At 38.5% G+C, this 23234-nt stretch overlaps 1 protein-coding gene across 3 annotated transcripts in view; it reads right to left on the reverse strand.

Moving 5' to 3' along the window:
• Positions 1-1196: 1196 nt before the first annotated feature.
• LOC144976646 (protein-glutamine gamma-glutamyltransferase 4-like) overlaps positions 1197-23234 on the reverse strand; it is a 52662-nt gene continuing 30624 nt past the window's right edge. For all 3 annotated transcript variants that reach the window (XM_078920949.1, XM_078920950.1, XM_078920951.1), the window contains exons 7-18: positions 22745-22863; positions 20956-21069; positions 19336-19510; positions 17230-17368; positions 14983-15104; positions 14073-14232; positions 13209-13327; positions 10624-10703; positions 9055-9262; positions 7542-7711; positions 4266-4435; positions 1197-2625 (exon numbers count right to left, since the gene is read on the reverse strand). In XM_078920949.1, the coding sequence (XP_078777075.1) occupies positions 2472-2625; positions 4266-4435; positions 7542-7711; positions 9055-9262; positions 10624-10703; positions 13209-13327; positions 14073-14232; positions 14983-15104; positions 17230-17368; positions 19336-19510; positions 20956-21069; positions 22745-22863 (1730 nt within the window). In that variant the 3' untranslated portion in view covers positions 1197-2471. The remainder of the gene's footprint in view (positions 2626-4265; positions 4436-7541; positions 7712-9054; positions 9263-10623; positions 10704-13208; positions 13328-14072; positions 14233-14982; positions 15105-17229; positions 17369-19335; positions 19511-20955; positions 21070-22744; positions 22864-23234) is intronic.

Raw genomic sequence — 23234 nt, forward strand, 5'->3', positions numbered from 1 at the left:
AGAAAAATAAGCGATAATATTACAATAATTCAAAGGACTCAACTATGTGCTGGACTCGAACCCAAGACATTGTGATCCGAAGGCGAATGTTATACCACAAGACCAGATTATGGTTATAGCCGCCACTCTACGTCTCATTTATTGTTGTGTGCTGTCATCATGTCAATGTGCACACTTTTTCAGGTCTGATAACCGAGTTAATCGTGGGCTGGTTTTAAGACTCGGGCAATAGAGAGTACTTTGGTTTGGTTTGAGAGTATTTCCATTACAACAATGAGACTAAAACTATGTACACTTATTTGCAGGTCTGACAAACCAATTCCTTTTGGGGTCATTGCTGTAATGAATGGAAATCTCCAAAAATGACGCAAAATATTGTTCATTGCAGCAATGCTAAACTAGGCCCATAAGAGGGTTCGGATGTCAGACCTGCATATATGTACACGTCGGACTAAAGTAATTTGTATTATCAGTCTTGTAAATATGCAATAAAATAACTTGAGCATTTGTCTAGCGCAATATCCACTAATATTATCAAAACGCTTTATAGTGTAGGGGATCCCTAACCAACAGCAATATAATTTAACATGTAGAACGAGACATGCCGCCTGTAAGGCGAAATTAAAATTTGTTTCCGACAAAGAAAACGATGTTAACGGCCAGGTACTCATTTTACACCTGAGTACGATGAGAGAATGTGAGTAAAGAGTCTTTTCCAAGGACTCAACTATGCGCCTCTCGGGACTGAAACCCATGACCTTTCGATCCGAATACGATTCTACTTGACCTCATATCTGAGTATAACCGGTGACAAAACACATTTCACCAAGAGAGCATCAACCTCAATAGAACTCGAGTTTCCTTGTGTTACTGTTCACAAAAACAAAATGAAGAGTTCAAAACATTTTATAAAAGAAAATAAGGGTATTAAAGCGTTTTTATTCATTTTGAGATACATCATAATTTTATAAAAGCATTTAATTAAAAAAATAATTAACATTTTAAAAAAGGTTCAACCAGTAAACTGTCGCACTCTGGAAAAACGCGTATTTAAAATTTGGCCGAAAAACTCTTCCTCAAATATCGGTCGATTTAACTCACTCAACCCTAACACCGACTATATCCGTAGTTTACACTTTGCCTATTTAGTACATTTTTATGAGACAAATTATTAGGCGTACATCAAAGCTAATGGGTTGTTTGTTTTGTTTTTCATGTTAATGACAGTTGAATAAAATCTGATGTACATGCACATTTTAATACATTATTCCAATTTTGAAAAGTAGCAAAAATCTCTAGGATTGAATGAGTTAAATGACCCTCATCTTGACAAAAACTCTCAAATCCGAGAGTTCGTGAGGACTTGAAGCAAGTCCCAAGTTTGAGAGATTTTTTTGTTTTTTTTTCTCCAAGATGAGGGTTGTTTAAATCGACCGTTATTTGAAGAACAAGTTTTCTGGCCAAATTTTTAAATACGTTTTTTTTTTCCAAAGTACAGCATTTAACTGGTTAAAACAAAACATCATATATCGTATTATGGCACTTAAATTTTATTAGGAAGACAAAGTCAGATCTGTAAAAATTCAGAAAAAAATGTAGATTTGGCACTTGTATCAAGAATGATGAGAAAAATAGGGTATGGACAAGTGCCAGATGAAAACAGAGAATAAAAAGTCACGTGGTCAGCGCCAAACTCAGGATCCCATTGACACGACACCCTCCGCCTGGCAGGGAAAGAGAGAGGACTGCGAGTGGTAGCACAACCGACTGAGCTATCCAGCCTGGAGAAATAGTACAAGAAACTGACAGTCTTAAACCAAAAGAATATCGGAAATAATATCTTAAAGTGCCGGAGACGTGTAGCCAAAGTTTAAACTTTGTCCATCCTTTTTTGGCACCATTTTGAGGCAAACCTGGCAGTTTCTTTGATTAAAATAGTAGTACTAGTCCATCAGAGCCATTGGGCCCATGGAGCTGGAGTTTAACCCGGTTTATATAGCGTGAACCGGACAATACCAAATCCTTGTTATCCTTTGGATAAAACGCTGGTCTATCGCAAAGTAGTACTTTCCGCCTGAATTCACAGACCCAGCTACCTAATCACTGCTGGTTGGACAGAGGGAGGAGGGGTGTCAGATCCTTTAACGCTTGGAGCGAGTGCTCTACCAACTGAGATATCGGGATCTACAGTTTCGTAGATTATTTTCCAATTATCTTTAAAATAAAAAAAAGAAAAGAGAAATATATAAATAAATAAATTTTAAAAAATAAAAAATAAAAAATTTAAAAAATCATGAAAGTTTAATTTTACCACAACTTTTCAATATAACTTAATATTGATGTTGTTGTTTTTTTGTGGGTTTTTTTTTTTTGGTTCTTTTTTTTTTTTGGGGGGGGGGGGGTCGGGAAAGGGTCGAATGTTACTAAAATTACTTATTGACACAATCCAATTAACATCTTAACAATATCTGCTACTGTTGAAGTGTAAGGGTGCAATGGCCTTCAATGTCTGGAAGTTCTTCACAGTTAAGACCAATCTGAATCTCTCTTTCCGTCTTCTTCTTTGGGCGTGTGTTAGGCTTCACGTTCACCGTGATCCGACGGGTTTCCATGGGCTGGATGTTTCTGGGTGTTGAGGGAGGGGGAGTGGCGGGGGGGGGGGGGGTTGGTTGAAAGAAAAAGATTACGCCTGGGTTATCTTGGTCTCTATTCGAGCTAGACCATAAAGATAAATTCTTCAAAGAAAGGAATACTGGAAAATATTGCAATTCAATGATTTAATTTACTAAATTTTAAAATATGCGTATAATACGTCAAAATCAATTTTTATTTTTGCTTTTTGTTTTTTCGCATTGTCATCCATCTGATCAGTGACGAGGCTCAGTACCGCTTGAGTATTGCAAATGTCGAGACCTTGCACGTATTGGTAATCCACAAGAAATCTGCTCACTGTTATTTATGAATATAGCAAAGTAACAAATTAAGGAGCAGGCAGTGGTGCGGCTATGCGGTCGAGTGGTATGATACTCGCTTTCGTATCGGAAAGTCCTGGGTTAGAGCCTCGCTCGGCGCATAGTTGAGTCCTTGGAGAAAGTATTTACTCACATTTCCTCAACGTACTCAGGTGTAATATGAGTACTGAGCCTTGCTCGGCGCATAGTTGAGTCCTTGGAGAAGGCTATTCGCTCACATTTTCTCACCGTACTCAAGTGTAATATGAGTACCTGGCCGTTAACATCGTTGTCTCTGTTCGAAAATAATGTAATATCGCCCAACAAGCGTCATGTCCCGTCCTACATCTTAAATGTTGCTGTTAGTCTGGAACCCCTTGTAAAGCGCTTTGAGCGCGTTCAGCGGATATTGTGCTATATGAAAAAAGCACAAAAGCTCAAATTAAGACAAAGATTTGAAAACGTGCGTATGAAACGGTCCCAGACGAATCAAGTATCGAATACTTACTCAATACTTTTCAGATAGATAGAATATATCAGTTATTCAATCTCAGGACTCCTAAAACGACCAGTGTATCGAATACTCACTCAATATTTTCAGGTAGACCGGCTATTACAATTAAACAATCGGTTTGTTCTTAAAACGGCAAAAAAAATGAAGTATCGAATACTTACTAAATACTTTTTTTTTAGAGATATAAAATATATAAATCTCAAAGTTCCCAAAACGGCAAAAGTCAATCGACTGGCGTATCGAATACTCACTCACTCGATATTGTTCGGGTGGAAATAATATTTCAATTAATCAATAGTAACCCTGTCCTTACCACCTACAGCAAAATCGTCACATTTGTTACAACACAATATACTTGTTCTGATTCAGATTCATTTTGTACATTACAAACTTTGAAGAATGATCTTTGTTTGATTAGTAATAACATAAAGTTGTTTGGTAGAGAGCTTGTTTGAGTTTTTAAAAATCCATTTTTATGCTGGGGTGCCTGCCATTTTGGGAAAATACTGAAAATGATTAGTAAGGAGAGAGAGTTAAGCGCATTAACTCACTCAATCCTAGAGACTTTTGCTACTTTTCTAAATGTATTAAAAACGAGCATGTGCAAAGATAGTTTTATTCAACTACCATAAACCTCTAAAAACCAAAAACATTAAATTTGATATTACGCTATAATTTGTCTCATAAAAATGTAATAAATAGGCATGGGGTAAAAGTAACCCGGGTAAACTACGGATATATTCGGTTTTAGGGTTGAGTGAGTTAAAACGGAAAAGAAATATGAAGTACCGAATACTTACGGGATGGTTTTCCTGTAGACCGAATATATGTGCTGGAATCCATCCTCATCATCCAATGTGATTCTGCCCTCTATACTCAACACACAATTTAAAAGTTCCCTGTTCAGAGGGTTGGTGTATTCCAATTCAATAGCCACAGGGTGTTCCGCCTGAACCGGTTCCTCTGGACACTGATTGGGATAGGAGGAAAATAGCATAATTAAAAAAAAAAATTGAGCTTTATATAGGGCAATATCCACTAAATGTGCTCAAAACGCTTTACAAGGGGTCCCTGGTCAACAGCAACATTTAACATGTAGGACGAGACATGACACCTGTTAGGCGATATTACAATTTTTCGGACAAAGCCACTGCTGTTAACGGCCAGGTACTCATTTTACACCTGAGTACGGTGAGAGAATGTGAGTAAAGAGCCTTTTCCAAGGACTCAACTATGCGTCGAGCGCGAGGCTCGAACCCAGGACCTTCCGATCCGAAAGTGAGTGTCATACCACTAGACCACATAGCCGTAATAATAATAATATTAATAATAATAATAATAATAATAATAATAATAATAATAATAATAATAATAATAATAATAATAATAATAATAATAAAGTTTATTTGTATAGCGCCCAATCCCGCTGACAAAACAGCTCTAGGCGCACAAAATTGTAAAACATTAAAAATATTTTTGTACACACACCCATTTATACAAGTGCGCGCGCGCGCACACACACACACCCTCACACACACATTCACCAAAACGTCCAACATATTCATACAGAGACGAAAAATATCTGTTCATTGATTGCCGAGTGGCCATAGGGTCAGATGAAATTTGAGATTTTTATTATTACTTTTATATATAGCGAATCTGTTCATTGATTGCCGAGTGGCCATAGGGTCAGATGAAATTTGAGATTTTTATTATTACTTTTATATATAGCGAATCTGTTCATTGATTGCCGAGTGGCCATAGGGTCAGATGAAATTTGAGATTTTTATTATTACTTTTATATATAGCGAATCTGTTCATTGATTGCCGAGTGGCCATAGGGTCAGATGAAATTTGAGATTTTTATTATTACTTTTATATATAGCGAATCTGTTCATTGATTGCCGAGTGGCCATAGGGTCAGATGAAATTTGAGATTTTTATTATTACTTTTATATATAGCGCAGTGTCTACTAAACGTGCTCACAACACTTAACAAAAGGTCCCTGACCAACTGCAACACGTAACATGTAGAACGAGACGTGACACTGTCCCCTTAGCCAGGCTGCCCCCAATAGGCTTCACGTATTAAGGTGTCTGGTTTGATCCCCGCGATTGGCGATGCAAAGTTCGGCCCTTAGAAAAAGGGTCTTTTCTCAAATTCTCTCACTGCGCTCAGGCGTGAAATAAGAATCTGGCAGGTAAAATAATTCTTTCTGTCAAAAAATATTGTAATTGTGCCTTAAGGTTGTCATGTCTCGTCCTCAATGCTAAAAGTTACTGTTAGCTTGGTATTATTTGTAAAGCGCTTTGAAAACATCAAGCAGAGATTGCGTCGTATAAAAAAAAAAGTTGAAATTAGACCCCAAGGAGAGTGGGTGGTGGAGGAGGAGGACAAAGAAGAAGAAGAAGAAGAAGAAAAGAAGAAGAAGAAGAAGAAAGAAGAAGAAGAAGAAGAAGAAGAAGAAAGAGAAGAAGAAGAAGAAGAAGAAGAAGAAGAAGAAAGAAGAAGAAGAAGAGAAGAAGAAGAAGAAGAAGAAGAAGAAGAAGAAGAAGAAGAAGAAGAAGAAGAAGAAGAAGAAGAAGAAGAAGAAGAAGAAGAAGAAGAAGAGAAGAAGAGAAGAAGAAGAAGAAGAGAAGAAGAAGAAGAAGAAGAGAGAAGAAGAAGAAGAAGAAGAAGAAGAAGAAGAAGAAGAAGAAGAAGAAGAAGAAGAAGAAGAGAAGAAGAAGAAAAGAAGAAGAAGAAGAAAAGAAGAAGAAGAAGAAGAAGAAGAAGAAGAAGAAGAAGAAGAAGAAGAAGAAGAAGAAGAAGAAGAAGAAGAAGAAGAAGAAGAAGAAGAAGAAGAAGAAGAAGAAGAAGAAGAAGAAGAAGAAGAAGAAGAAGAAGAAGAAGAAGAAGAAGAAGAAGAAGAGAAGAAGAAGAAGAAGAAGAAGAAAAAGAAGAAGAAGAAGAAGAAGAAGAAGAAGAAGAAGAAGAAGAAGAAGAAGAAGAAGAAGAAGAAGAAGAAGAAGAAGAAGAAGAAGAAGAAGAAGAAGAAGAAGAAGAAGAAGAAGAAGAAGAAGAAGAAGAAGAAGAAGAAGAAGAAGAAGAAGAAGAAGAAGAAGAAGAAGAAGAAGAAGAAGAAGAAGAGAAGAAGAAGAAGAAGAAGAAGAAGAAGAAGAAGAAGAAGAAGAAAGAAGAAGAAGAAGAAGAAGAAGAAGAAGAAGAAGAAGAAGAAGAAGAAGAAGAAGAAGAAGAAGAAGAAGAAGAAGAAGAAGAAGAAGAAGAAGAAGAAGAAGAAGAAGAAGAAGAAGAAGAAGAAGAAGAAGAAGAAGAAGAAGAAGAAGAAGAAGAAGAAGAAGAAGAAGAAGAAGAAGAAGAAGAAGAAGAAGAAGAAGAAGAAGAAGAAGAAGAAGAAGAAGAAGAAGAAGAAGAAGAAGAGAGAAGAAGAAGAAGAAGAAGAAGAAGAAGAAGAAGAAGAAGAAGAAGAAGAAGAAGAAGAAGAAAGAAGAGAAGAAGAAGAAGAAGAAGAAGAAGAAGAAGAAGAAGAAGAAGAAGAAGAAGAAGAAGAAGAAGAAGAAGAAGAAGAAGAAGAAGAAGAAGAGAAGAAGAAGAAGAAGAAGAAGAAGAAGAAGAAGAAGAAGAAGAAGAAGAAGAAGAAGAAGAAGAAAGAAGAAGAAGAAGAAGAAGAAGAAGAAGAAGAAGAAGAAGAAAGAAGAAGAAGAAGAAGAAGAAGAAGAAGAAGAAGAAGAAGAAGAAGAAGAAGAAGAAGAAGAAGAAGAAGAAGAAGAAGAAGAAGAAGAAGAAGAAGAAGAAGAAGAAGAAGAAGAAGAAGAAGAAGAAGAAGAGAAGAAGAAGAAGAAGAAGAAGAACAAGAAAAAGAAGAAGAAGAAGAAGAAGAAGAAGAAGAAGAAGAAGAAGAAGAAGAAGAAGAAGAAGAAGAAGATGATGATGATGACGATGGGGATGATGATGATGATGATGATGATGATGATGATGATGATGAAGATGATGATGATGAGGATGATGATGATGATGATGATGATGAATAAGAAAGTTGATGAGAACAATAAATAAAAGGAAAAGAATATCCGACCTTGACAACCAGTTCTGGTCCAAGTACTTGAATATCCTCAGTCGCCAAGACCCGGTTCTCGTGGTCATCAAAGTCATTGACCTTGGCCAAAGCCTGCACGGACATGGCCAGTTGGGGATCACATAAAGCCAGCACTCGGTCGGATTCGATTTTGATCTCGAATATTCTGGCTGAGGAGTCGAAAAGAAGAGGATCATTGACAAACCCTTTATTCATCCCATTGGGGAAATGGGCATTGGCCCTCAGCTACTCAACTGCGGAGTACTGCTCAGCTGTATGGGCCCGATCATGCCATGCCTCCAAGCTAAATGGGTAGAATGGGACAAGACAGCAAACGATGCCCTTCAGCCCCCAACAGAAAAGCTCCCAGCAGGCACAGACCTCAAGAGAAAAGACTGGGTGGCGTTGAACAGAGCTAGAGCAAAGGTGGGGAACACCGCCACCAACCTATTTAAATGGAAAATCTCACCGGGCACTAAATGCCCATGCGGTCACCCCAGACAGACCATGGACCACATCCTGTCCGAATGCTCGCTGGGACCTCACTGCACCAATGCTGACCTGAGGAAATGCAACCAGACTGCCCGGGACTGGCTGACTCACTGGCGCGACAAGATATGATGATGATTGGGGAAATTTGTCTCAAGGGTCTATCTATTCCAAGGAAGACTGGAATAGTGGATTTTCTCGTTTTTATAAAGTGTCTTCAGTCATAATATTCATAATAACGAATTAATCTGTAACCGAAGTCACTCGCTAATAACAAAGGGCAGCAACTCTTTCCTAGAGTAACTCGATAGATAAGTCCATATGAATGAATATATTGTTTATTGTCGGTAAAATTACATATTATGAACACATCGTTTATACATAATAACAGCTATTAACAATGACAACAAAATATAAAAAATAATAATTTGGGCTTTTCACCGACATAAGGCTTTTAAAAAATGCTTTGTACACAAATTAAAATACTGGCTTATATTAAACATAAAAATTAACATGTCTCACTGTTTCATTAAATATGATTATCAAATATAGATAGAATGGGCTTGGCTAAGAAGCTCACAACATTGCCATCCGGAAGTATAACGGACCAACACACAAAACTGTGTGTAACCTTTAACGTTTACAGATTGGTTAATACAGTTTAGTGAGAATTACTCATAAACGCGGAGGGCAAAAAGCAATGACAAAGATATGAGTGACGTCAACTTCATACTATCTATACTTAAGGGAACAGAAAACAGATCTGACCCAGTCTGAGATGCTGCCACAATCACTTCCTGAAATCTTCTTGGTCAGGATGTTGTTTTTGATGACTAGGTCTAGAGACGTCACTCAGGTCTTTGTTATTGTTTTTGCCATCCACGTTTATGAGTAATGCTCACTGAACTGTATTAACAAGACTATAATCGTTCATGGATACACACAGTTTTGTGTGTTGGTCCGTCATACTTCCGGATGGCAATGTTATGAGCTTCTTAGCCAAGCGCATACTATCTATACTTACATTCTGACGGAGCCAGCTCCACATCTTCGAATTTGGCGCTAGCAATCTTGATTCTCCCAATGACGTCACCCCAGTAGGTCATCGGTATGGCATTGGCGGACAGTGTGAGGACTCTCGTGGCGTCTGATGTGTTCTCAACCTTCACGGAAACAGTGAAGTCCTGACCAATTTTTGGTTCCTCCAGAGGAAGAATTTCAACGGTTATGCCCTGAGAGAGAATAGAAAAAGTTTCCAGTAAACATTTGTTGTAATACTATTCAACAGATCACAAGGCATATGAAAAGTTTTAGCCAGCATGAAAAATAAAAACTAATGATTTTCTTTGTTTAGAACCAAGATGGCCGCCGTTGCCAGGCGGCATGACATCAGAATATTGAATCGTATTGCGTGTTGCTTTGATGCAACGCTAAAATATTTTAACAATAAAATTCTCTTTTTTTTATATCCTTCAAAGCCATTATATCATGGAGCCAGAGTTTATCCGGGACTCTATACCGTGAACGGACAATAGCAATTACTTGTCTAGTCTATCGCAAAGTAAGTTCCGCCAGATCAAAAAGACCCAGCTACCTATTCACTGCTAAAGGGAAATGGTGGTGGTGGGGGGGGGAGGGATCTGGGCTGCTCCCGGGATCGATCTTGGATCTTTTGTATATGGAGCGAATGAACCAATCGTGACCACATTTTCATCACCAGAGGAATTGTTAAAAAGGAAAACCATTGCATTATCTTTTGGGTCCCCTCCACCCCCCCCCCCCCGCCCACGCCCCCCCCCCCCCCCCCGCAAGATAAACGAGGTGTCAGCTGCGGTAGATGACCCCAACGTTAGCATTTAAGGGTAGATACGTTGCTTCTGCATTACTCTGTAAAAACCCATATTTAAAATTTGGCCAAAAATCTCGTACTGTCTTTGCTCCGTACCCGAAAGGTACCGAGTTCGATCACCCTCCGCTGCGCTGTGAGGCCTCGAGCAAGTCACTTCGCCCTAGCTCACTTTGCGGCGCTGCACTGCTGCGGGTGACGCCTGGGTTATTCCGGTCTTCCTTTGGAAAATATCCTAAAGACAAATTTCACCTTGGGGATGAATAAAGGGAATTTCATTTTTTATTTATTAATGACGATATATACGTGTATTTGTTACAGTGAATGACATAATCAGTCGGATGGTGAAAAGGTTTGAACTGAGATATTGCCAAGTTTAGTTAGGAGGTCAATTTTTTAAAATCAAAAATGAGTTCTTGTCATAAATGATTAAATCAACCCTTCTTGTACATCTTCGGGAAATACCAAAGCTCAATTTCACTTCTAAATATTTTTTTACAGATAGTCAAGTTGAAAAAGTATGAAATTTTAGATAAGTTGCTGGATACTTTCCCATACACCTGACCATAACTTTATGAAAAATCATCCGAATTACTTCAAATAAAGATTAAAATGCTCTGGTGAGCATATTCTTTCAGAAAATGCAATTAAAAAAAATTAAACATGCAAATCCAAAATTTTCACATTCCGACTGATTATGCCATGCACTGACACTTTTATCAAACAATGAAAAAAAGAAGACATTACCATTGGACTTCCAAATATTATATTACGCAGCTCTCCCTCACTCAAAGCATTTTCCACAGCTTCCCTCTCGGCATCGGAGCCTGGCAAGAAAAAATGATAACGTAATCTGAAATCAAATAATATAAACTTCTTCTTCTTCTTCTTCTTCTTCTTCTTCTTCTTCTTCTTCTTCTTCTTCTTCTCCTTCTTCTTCTTCTTCTTCTTCTTCTTCTTCTTCTTCTTCTCCTTCTTCTTCTTCTTCTTTTCTTCTTCTTCTTCTTCTTCTTCTTCTTCTTCTTCTTCTTCTTCTTCTTCTTCTTCTTCTTCTTCTTCTCTTGCATGGATGGAAAAAAAACAACAAAAACAACCAAAAACAAAGACACCAGTGACGTCAACTTCGTTCTATCTACTAAAAGGGTTCTTCTTCTTCTTCTTCTCCTTCTTCTTCTTCTCCTTCTTCTTCTTCTTCTTCTTCTTCTTCTTCTTCTTCTTCTTCTTCTTCTTCTTCTTCTTCTTCTTCTTCTTCTTCTTCTTCTTCTTCTTCTTCTTCTTCTTCTTCTTCTTGCATGGATGGAAAAAAAACAACAAAAACAACCAAAAACAAAGACACCAGTGACGTCAACTTCGTTCTATCTACTAAAAGGGTTCTTCTTCTTCTTCTTCTTCTTCTTCTTCTTCTTCTTCTCCTTCAAGTACCAAGTCTGTGGAAGACATCTGTGATCATGGTACGCCATTCATCTCTCTGATCAGATAACCTCAAAAAAAACTAATACTACTCTTCTCTTTCTTTGTCACCCAGCTGTTCAAACTATTCAAATATGTTTTTCTTGGTCTACCTTTACTCTTTTTACCTTCTATCTTTCCTGTGAGAGCAAGATGTTCAATACATTTATGTCGATTTAGGTGCCCTAAAAATTTAACATAAACCAGAGCATTTATATAGCTCAATATCGACTAAACGTGCTCAAAGCGCTTTCCAAAGGGTCCCTAGCCAGCAGGTAACGTGTAGGATGAAGCATGACGCCTGTCAGGCGATATTACACTTTTTTCCTGATAAAGACAAGGCTGTTAACTCATGTTACATCTGAGTACGGCGAGAAAATGTGAGTAAAGAGCCTTTTTCCGAGGACTTAACTATGCACCAATTAGTGAGTCTCACCGTGGCCTTCGTAAAGTTATGGCCTGATACTGACCAAAACATGACGTCAAAATGCCAGTCTTTTGCCACAAAAGAAAACAAATCGTGAATTGTATTCAATAGTTCAACCAATGAAATAACTTGTTTCCATGAGCTCTACTAACGACAACTCACTAGGCGGTGCAAAACCAAATAATGACGTCAAACTGTCAGTCCTTTTGGATTTCAGTAATAGGCTATAACATAACGATGGCTACGGTCTCACACCGTAGCCATCGTAAACTTATAGATAGTATGCAGATGACGTCACTCAGGCCTTTGTTATTGTTTTTACCATCCGCGTTTGTGAGTTGTTCTCACTAAACTGTATTAACCAGACTATAAAAGTTCATGGTTGCACAGAGTTTGTGTGTTGGTTCGTTATACTTCCGGATGGCAATGTTGTGAACTCCTTGGCCAAGCGCATTCTATCTATAGATAGTATGCAGATGACGTCACTCAGGCCTTTGTTATTGTTTTTGCCATCCGCGTTTGTGAGTTGTTCTCACTAAACTGTATCAACCTGACTATAAACGTTTATGGTTACACAGAGTTTGTGTGTTGGTCCGTTATACTTCCGGATGGCAATGTTGTGAACTCCTTGGCCAAGCGCATTCTATCTATAGCCTGACAATGACCAAAAAATGAAGTCAAAATGCCAGTCTTTGGCCACAAAAGAAAACAAATCGTGAGTTGTATTCAATAGTTCAACTACTGGGACCACTTGTTTCCATGAGCTCTACTAACGACAACTCACTAGGCGGTGCAAAAAACAAATAATGACGTCAAAATGACAGTCTTTTGGAGTTTTAGTGTCAGGCTATAACTTAACGATGGCTCCGCTTAGACCCTCTTAGATCCATATTTTTTTTAAGGTTGTGAACCGCATAGTGAGTTGTCTTCAGTAGTGGTTAAGGAAACCTCATTGGTTGAACTGTTGAATACAACTCACGATATGGTTTCCTTTGTGGCCAAAAACTTGTCTTTTGGCGTCATTTGTTAGTCAGTGCCAGGCTATAAGTTTACGAAGGCCACGATCTGACCGTCTCCATCATTAACTTATAGCCTGACACTGACCATAAAAATTCGTCAAAATACAAGTCTTTGGACACAAAGGAAAACAAATCGTGAGTTGTATTGAATTGGTCAACCAATGAAATCACTTGTTTCCTTAAGCACCACTAACGACAACTCACTAGACGGTTCAAAATCCTAAAACATGACGTCAAACTCTGGCTATATAAGTTAAGTCAAAACATGATCAGATTTATAGTTAATGTTTTTCTCCTCTGGATACACTATTATGCTCGTCGGAGAAGTATTTCACAAGGGCATCCGCCATTGTTCCGATAGTTTAGAACCAGTTACTAAAGTTACTATGCGTCATTACGAGGGAAGTGACGTCACGACTGTTGAAGTCTATTCTCACCTTCAGGATGTTTGTATAGATGGGTGACGTCAAACCTGTCAGCGGGGTCCCATTTCCTCAAATGATGCTTCCTCATGGGCGCTCCAGTTGGCGTCTTGGTGCTGATATTCTTTCCAACACTGCAATGCAATCGATGTTTTATCATATGTATAGATAACATGATGAAATAACAATGTGACATTGAATGTAAGCTTCAAATTAATATACGAAAACAGATATAATGGACGTTTCGGATTCCTCCTTTATCAACAAAACAGGATGAATGAAACACGATAGATGAATGAGATAAAGTGATAGTGGCATTGTTAAGATGAATAAACGTAGATTCTACGGAAAAATGTATGCCGACTAAAGACGTGGATGAAGACCACAAAAACACGTGTTTCGGCTATATATAAATGTGAGTGACTCCATTTTTATTATATATATATATATATATATATATATATATATATATATATATATATATATATATATATGAATATATATATATATATATATATATATATATATATATATATATAATACTCGTATATGTATATAATAATATATCTTAATATGTGTGTGTGTGTGTGTGTTGCTTTTGTGGGTGGTGTCTACTTATTAATTTCTTTACGTATTATTTGTTATTTCCATTGTGAAGCGCAAATGAGATTGTAAATGGATAATGGCGCTATATAAATTTCCCATTACAATACATTACATTACATTAAGTTTCAAAGTTTATTCAATCTTAGGCTTTCGCCAATAAATCAACAATTTGATGCCAACATACATGAAAGTGGAAAAAAAAAGAAAAAAGAAGGTAAATGGAACCAAAAAATAAACTGATACACTTATTAGGTCAGATAAATCTGGTCTCACCTGGTACTGTTGTGGCTGACCAGGGTTGGCTCATCGCCGGATTCTCGCCAGTGACACACTTCAGCGTTCACCTCAGCAAAGATGAATCTTGTGTCGTAGCCAATGTGCACTTCTCCGTGTCGGATCGCTGCCAGGGGGCTGGGCCCGCACTGGAATATGGCTGGGGGGAGATAAAGAGAGAGTGAATGAAAGAGAGAGAGAGAGAGAGAGAGAGAGAGAGAGAGAGAGAGAGAGAGAGAGAGAGAGAGAGAGAGAGAGAGAGAGATAGAGAGAGAGAGAGAGAGAGAGAGAGAGAGAAAAAGAAAGAGAGAGAGTGTGTGTGTGTTCTGTGTGTGAGAGAGAGATAGATAGATAGAGAGTGAGGGAGACAGAAGACAGTATGTGAGAGAGAGAGACACACACACACACACACACATAGAGTGATGAAAGAGAGAGAGAGGGAGTGAGAAAGAGATAGAGAGTGAGATAGATGGAGAGACAGAGACAGAGAGAGATATATATATATATTATATATATATATATATATATATATATATATATATATATATATATATATATATATATATATATATACATTGCCCTTCCGCCAAGTCATCTTAATATAGATAGTATGCAGATGACGTCACTCAGGCCTTTGTTATTGTTTTTTGCCATCCGCGTTTGTGAGTTGTTCTCACTAAACTGTATTAACCAGACTATAAAGCTCATGGTTACACAGAGTTTGTGTGTTGGTCCGTTATACTTCCGGATGGCAATGTTGTGAACTCCTTGGCCAAGCGCATTCTATCTATACCGTCGCCTAGGATCTCCATGAAGGAATAAAAGAGAAAATCCATGAAACAAGATGTCAGATGTCAGATGTCAGATGTCAGATGTCAACAGCAGGAATGACCCACTTATTCACGCTTACCATCACTCTTCTCCTGGGGCGTGGCATCAACAGCGTGCCATCCGTGGTATTTCCCATCGACCTTCAGAAGTTTGTCAAGGTCAGGCCTGTTGATCCATACTTCATTCCACACGTGGAAATTCCTGTAAGACACGGATTTATTGAACGATTGTGAGTAATTCAGTAATAATGATTAAAAACAACAACAACAACAACAACAAAAAAAAAGAACTTGAGCTTTTATATAGCGCAATATCCACTTAGTGTGCTCAAAGCGCTTTACAAGGGGTCCCTAACCAACAGCAATATGTAACATGTAGAACGAGACATGACGCCTGTTAGGCGATATTACAATTTTTTCCGACAGAGACAGCGCTGTTAACGGCCTGAGTACAGTGAGAGAATGTGAGTAAAGAGCCTTTTCCAAGGACTCAACTATGCGCCGAGCGAGGCTCGAACTCAGGACTTTCCGATCCGAAAGCGAGAGTCATATATAGACAACATAGCCGCATTTGCGCATGGAGCATTGGTGCGTTTAAGTTAAAAAACTCACAACATTTTCAGCCCGATTTTGGAGACACGTCTGATCGGTAATCTGAAGGTCTCATATGTGACCCTTCGCCTCAAAACGGTATTAAGTCGGGTTGGTTAAGATGTTGAAAATTGAATTTATAGCCAGAAATATCAGAATTGTGTTGAGTTTATATGATTTATTGGGGAGAATGGATACCATATTTTAGGATGCGAATGCCAACAATTTATATTTTTGACCAGTTTAACATTAAATTCAGCTTTTAAGCGTCTGGTTCGTTCCGACATAATACCGTTTTGAGCCGATGGGTCACATATTCGAATCTCAGTGAAAGATGCCTGGATTAATTTGCAGATTTTTTTCTAGCATTTTCCTTTACGTTCTGTCTGAAACATTATCATATCTCATTTTTAAAAAGATTTTTTTCTCTCATAATAATTTGCTACTAGAAGCTATCACTTTTCAACCTTTAGAGCCGCAAGTCTGACAACCCAATTTCTTATGAGCTCATTGTCGTAATGGAAATCTCAAAAAAAAAAAAAATGACGGAAAATATTGTCCATTACAGCAATGTCAAACGAGGCCCATAAGTAGGTTCGGATGTCAGACCTGCATAAATGTACACAAGACCCATGGAAACGGAGTTTATCCAGATTTTGCTGTTTTTTGTAGCGTTAAACGATAGTAACAATTGTGCGGCTATTGTGGTATGACACTCGCTTTCGGATCGGAAGGTCCTGGGTTTGAGCCTCGCGTTCGGCGCATAATTGAGTCCTTGGAGAAGGCTCTTTACTCACATTCTCTCACCGTACTCAGGTGTAAAACGAGTACCTGGCCGTTAACAGCGTTGTCTTTGTCCAAACAAAAATTTGTAATATCGCCTAACAGACGTCATCTCCCGTTCTAAATGTTACGTGTTGCTGTTGGCCAGGGATCCATTGTAAAGCGCTTTGAGCACGTTTAGTGGATATTGCGCTATATAAATGCTCAGTTATTATTAAGTTAAGTTAACAATAGCTGATTACCCTTTTTCATTGTAAATAAATTGGAAAGATAGGAGCTAGGAAAGAAACATCTAAAGTCATATTATCTTACCAGATAGAATCGCTGACCAGTCCTTTGTGTCTATCGTCATCGAATCATCGGTGTCGTGTGCATTTAATTAATTTTTTTTTTAATTTTGAGCTTTTATATAGAGCAATATCCACTAAAATGTGCTCAAAGCGCTTTACAAGGGGTCCCTGGTCAACAGCAACATTTAACATGTAGGACGGGACATGACGCCTGTCAGGCGATATTACAATTTTTCGGGCAAAGACAAAGCTGTTAACAGCCAGGTACTCATTTTACACCTGAGTACGGTGAGAGAATGTGAATAAAGAGCCTTTTCCAAGGACTCAACTATGCGCCGAGCGAGGCTCGAACCCAGGACCTTCCGATCCGAAAGCGAGTGTCATACCACTAGACCACATAGCCGTCTCTTATGAAATTCGGACCCACGATTTGGAATGATCTCCCTCAATCTGTGAGATTTTCGAGCTCAATAGACATTTTCAAAAAAGCCCTGCAGACGCACTCCTACAGGACAAACTTAGGGTTTGTGCCATATTTTGATGCTTTTATAGCGTTAAACGACAGAGACAATTGCTGATTACCCTTTGGTTAAGACGTTTTTCGTCGTAAATAAATTGGAAAGATAGGAGCTGAGGAGAGAAGCATCTAAAGTCATGTCTTACCAGATAGAGTCGCTGGCACGTCCTTTGATGATGTCACCATCATCATCGACGAACTTGTCTATCGTCATCGACTCATCCGTGTCGTGTGCAGACGCAAAGTTGGTCACACTCCTACAGGGTAGACCGAGGGCTCGTGCCACTGAAAAGAAAGATTGGAGATTTATAACTGGAATAAAATAAATAAATATATAAATAAATAAATAACTTCCCTTTATTCATCCCTAAGAGGAAATTTTCCTTTAGGGTCTATTCCAAGGGAAGACTGGAATAACCCAGGCGTCAGCCGCAGTGCAGCGCCGCAAAGTGAGCTAAGGCTAGGTGACTTGCTCAAGGCCACACAACGCGGCGGGTAGTCGAACTCGGTACCTTTCGGGTACGAAGCAAAGACCATACCGCTGAGCCACGCTGTCCCAATATATAAATAAATAAATAAATTCCCTTTATTCATCCCATTGGGGAAAATTTATCTTTAGGGCCTATTCCGATGGAAGACTGGAATAACACATGCGTCATCTGCAGCTGTGTATCGCCGCAAAACTAACCTCGGGCGTGGGGATTTGATCAAGGCCACACAGCGCAGCAGCGGGTATTCGAACTCGGTACCTTTCGGGTACGAAGCAGAGACCGTAATTTTGTATTTGAGTCTTAATTCAAACAGTGAAGTGACAATAATTTGGATATGATATGATCTCTTGTCCTTTTTCTTAGAATAATCCTAGCAAAATGATTTTAGATGCGCTGCAATTTGTAATAGACTCCAACATTCGTGACGTCACTTCCCTCATAATGACTCATAGTAACGTAGTAACTGGTTCTAAACTATCGGAACAATGGCGAACGTCCTTATGACATACTTCTCCGACGAGCATTAAAGTGTATCCAGATGAGAAAAACAATACAAATCTAATCATGTTTTGACTTTAATACGTTCTGATCTCATGACGTGTGAAAAAGTTCTAGACAGCATGAAGAATAAAAAGTACCGATTTTCTTTGTTTAGAACCAAGCTGCTGGTTGCTGGGCAGACGTGACATCAGACTATTGAATTCTATTATTGCGTTCCGTTAAAGGAGGGGTGGCTAATTTGTAGACTCGGCTCACAATAAATGCGAAATTCTAAATAAAGCGGTTCCAGCATTTTACCGTTTTTTTTTTAAATCCCAAAAAACTTGAGCTATTATATAGCGCAATATCCACTAAACGTGCCCAAAGCTCTTTACAAGGGATCCCAGGTCAACAGAACCACTTAACATGTCGGACGTGACATGACATCTGTTAAACGATATTACATTTTCTCTGACAAAAAGACAACGCTGTAAATAATAATAATAATAATAATAATAATAATAATAATAATAATAATAATAATAATAATAATAATAATAATAATAATAATAATAATAATAATAATAATAATAATAATACTTTATTGCATCCCAAAAAGGAATTTTTTTTTTTTAATGTAATAATAGAAAACACAGAGCACAGACAAAAACACGTCTGCAGTCGCTGGAGACCAGCGCCAATAAACGACCAGGTACTCATTTTACACATGAGTATCGTGAGAGAATAATCGTAAAAAAAACCTTTTTCCAAAGACTCAACGATTCGCCGGGCAAGGCTCGAACCCAAGGACCTTTTCAATTAGAAATCGAGTGTCATACCACAAGACCACATAGCCATAATACCGTTTTGAGGCGATGGGTGACATTTTTCACGCAGCCTACCTGTGGTCAGCACGTGACTGAAGACCCAGCACTGGACCACATAGCCATGATACCGTTTTGAGGCGAGGGTGATCATTTTTCACGCAGCTACCTACCTGTGGTCACCACGTGACTGAAGACCCAGCACTGGACCACATAGCCATGATACCGTTTTGAGGCGATGGGTGACATTTTTCACGCAGCCTACCTACCTGTGGTCAGCACGTGACTGAAGACCCAGCACTGGACCACATAGCCATGATACCGTTTTGAGGCGACGGGTGACATTTTTCACGCAGCCTACCTGTGGTCAGCACGTGACTGAAGACCCAGCACTGGACCACATAGCCATGATACCATTTTGAGGCGAAGGGTGACATTTTTCACGCAGCCTACCTACCTGTGGTCAGCACGTGACTGAAGACCCAGCACTGACCAAACTTGACGGGTTCTCTACGTTTCATGTATTCCTCCAGGATTGGAACGCTGCCCTTCCACTTCAAGGGAGCGGTCCCCCCTTCGTAGTCACCGCTCCAGTTGCCTGAGATCACACCCATGTCGTCGCAGTCGTTCAGCTGGTGGATGGGTGGGTGGGGGTGGTTGGTGGGTGGGTGGTGGGTGGGTGGGTGGGGGGGGGTGGTATGGTGGGTGTGAGTGGTGATATGTGATGATGATGATGGAGTGATGATGATACGATGATGATAATAATAATAATAATAATAATAATAATAATAATAATAATAAAATATTAATAATATAATAATAATAATTATATAATAAATGAATAATGATAATAATATATAATAATAATAATAATATATATATATATATAATAATAATATATATATTAATAATAATAATAATAATATATAATAATAATAATAATATAATTAATATATAATAATTATATAATAATAATAATAATAAAAGATAGAGATGATGAATGATGAGATGATGATGATGATGATGAATGATTGATAAAAGATGATGATGATGATGATGATGAAGATGATGATGATGATGATGAATGAAATAATAATAAAATAGTAGTAGTATCTAATAATAATAATAATAATAATAATAAAAAATAATAAATATAATAATAATAATAATAATAATAATAATAGTAATAATAATGATCATGATGATGATGATGATGATGATGACGACGACGACGACGACAACAACAACAACAACAACAACAGCAATAACAACAACAACAACAACAACAACAACAACAACAACAATAACAACAACAATAACAACAGCAATAACTGCGCAGCGCGTGAAGATTAAGATATTTAAAGCCCTGTTTTCACGTGTAGATACATAATGCGTAGTGCGCAATACGCAATACGCAATACGCAATGCGCAATGCGTAAAGAACGTTTACATGGAAATTCAACTAAAGTGTATCCATGTATCCGCTATGCGTGGCACGTCATACATGGTGCGTATTCGAACTATAGGGCCATCGGTCGAATACGCATCACGAGGCTACAAGCACAACGGACTGCATTACGTATAGATAGTATGCGCTTGGCTAAGGAGTTCACAACATTGCCATCCGGAAGTATAACGGACCAACACACAAAACTATGCGTATAACCTTAAATGTTTATAGTCTGGTTAATACTGTTTAGAGAGCATTACTCATAAACGCGGATGGCAAAAAATAATAACAAAGACCTGGGTGACGTCATCTTTTAACTATCTATAGATAGTATGCGCTTGGTTGTTCATCTTTTTGGAGATTTGATAGTCAAAGGCTTTTCTCAGAAGGAAGAGACTAGCAGACAAAACCTCTTTGGTGAACTGTGGTTCACAGCATTGCCATCCGGAAGTATAACGGACCAACACACAAAACTATGTGTTATAACCTTAAACGTTTATAGTCTGGTTAATACAGTTTAGTGAGAATTACTCACAGACGCGGATGGCAAAAAACAATAACAAGGGCCCAAATGACGTCATCTACGTTCTATCTATACATAGAAACAGGGGTTAACTCGTGACTTACAACTCTGGAGAGAGCCCTGGATATATCGATGGGGTTGCTCATCTTTTTGGAGATTTGATAGTCAAAGGCTTTTCTCAGAAGGAAGAGACTAGCAGACAAAACCTCTTTGGTGAACTGTGGATAAAATCAACACAAGAAATGATAGCATGAAAACTGCTCATTTATGAGACACATCTATAGGATTCAATAGTCTGATGTCACGTCCGCCCTGCAACCAGCAGCTTGGTTCTAAACAAAGAAAATGGATACTTTTTATTCTTCATGCTGGCTAGAACTTTTTCACATGTCATGTGATCAGAATGTATAAAAGTCAAAACATGATCAGATTTTAAATGTTTTTCTTAAACTTTTATGCTCGTCGGAGAAGTATTTCATAAAGGGCGGTGATGGAGATTAAGGCGTCCGCCATTTTTCTGATAGTTTAGAACCAGTTACTATGCGTCACGGCTGTTGAACCCTATTGTGCGGCTATGTGGTCTAGTCGTATGACATTCGGCTTCGAATAGGATTTCCAAGGATCGAGTCCCGCTAAGAGCGGCGCATGGTTGAGTCCTTGTAAAAAAGCTCTTTACTCAAAATCTCTCATCGTACTCAGATGCATGGTTGTGTGCACTGCCTTTGGTGCATAACAATTAGTATCAGGCCGTTAACAGGGTTGTCTTGATCTGAAAAAAAATGTGACCCATCGTCTCAAAACGGTATTATGTCGGGATGAACAAGATACTGAAAGGTCAATTTTAAGCTTAACTGGTCAAGAAAATGAAATGTCGGTTTTCAGCACTTTAAAATTCTATATTTTTCTTCAATAATCCATACATGGACTCAACCCAAATCTGGTGTTTTTGGTCATAGATTCTAATCTCAGCACTTTGATCATTCTGACTTAATACCGTTTTGAGGCGACGGGTCACAATTGTACTATCGTCAAACAGGCGTAATGGTTGTTCTTTCATGTTAAATGTTGCTGTTAACTAAGGACCCCCTGTAAAACGCTTTGAGCACGTTTAGTGGATATTACGCTATATAAATGCTCCAGTTTTTTGTTTTGTTTTGTTTGTATTTAGCTGACGTTGTCAGATTGCAAGAATCACGACCTCCTCGATGTGACACGTTGATGTCATAGCCTGGGCATTCCACGAATGAGTAATACACCAAAAAAACGTTTGAGGTCAACAGGAATCACCCCTGATGCCGGAAGTGAGCAAACTGGGGTGGGTGGGGAGGGGGGGGGGGGGCCTTAGTAATCTTATCCAAGGGAAAAAACAAAACAAAAAACGATAGTGCCTGATCGGGGATGGATGTTTTATCTGTTTTCGTATTTTATTAGATTGAAGCTTACATTCAATTTCACGTTGTTATTTATTTCTTCGAGATTTGAGCAGCAACATTTAAATTCTTTCCATTATGACGACTGTCCGAGAGGCGTGGTTATCTAGGTGTCTATAGGTTTGCCAGCCTTCTATACTGCAGCTATGTGGTCTTGTGGTATGACACTCGCTGTCGGATCAGAAGGTCCTGGGTTCGAGCCTCGCTCGGCGCATAGTTGAGTCCTTAGAAAAGGCTCTTTACTCACATTCTCCCAGGTGTAAAATGAGTACCTGGCCGTTAACAACGTTGTCCCTGTAGGGGAAAAAATGTAATATCGCCTAACAGGCGTCATGTCTCATTCTACATGTTAAGTGTTGTTGTTGGCTAGGGACCCTTTGTAAAGCGCTTTGAGCACGTTTAGTGGATATTGCGCCATGTGAAAGCTCAAGTTTCAAGTTTTTGAAGCTCTTAATATACGTACCTGGCCATAGTTCCAAGGTTTTGCTCCAATAGATTTGTAGGAGCCGTAGAAAACCATTCCGTGCTCATTCTCGATGTATTCCCGAAGGTCTTCCTGCTTGGGCATGTACACCAGGTCATCTGAAAGGTAATGGAAACATTGTTTGTTTGTTTGTTTTTAAGGGTTTTACGGCGCTTGCAACACATTAAGGTCATATCAGCGCCAGTAAAATGGAAGAAAATGGGATAGTAAAAAGTTCTAGGATTATAATTAAAACACCCAAGAAAAGGTAAGACAAAGGGGAATTTGTTCAAATAGGAAACAGATGTAGATTCCAAGAGCACACTATCAAAGTACTTAGTTTGAGATCACCTAAAAGTCTCATCCACACACAAGCCCAGGTCCCAGATAAGAAGAGGGATACACTCAAATGTTTAAAAATCATATATAATATTTAAACAAAACAATACAGTGCATAACAGAGAGATGATATACAAGGAAAAAAATGTCA

The sequence above is a fragment of the Berghia stephanieae genome, chromosome 7 (genome assembly GCF_034508935.2).
Source record: "Berghia stephanieae isolate SIO BIC M18660-M18661 chromosome 7, UCSD_Bste_1.3, whole genome shotgun sequence".
Lineage (NCBI taxonomy): Eukaryota > Metazoa > Mollusca > Gastropoda > Nudibranchia > Aeolidiidae > Berghia > Berghia stephanieae.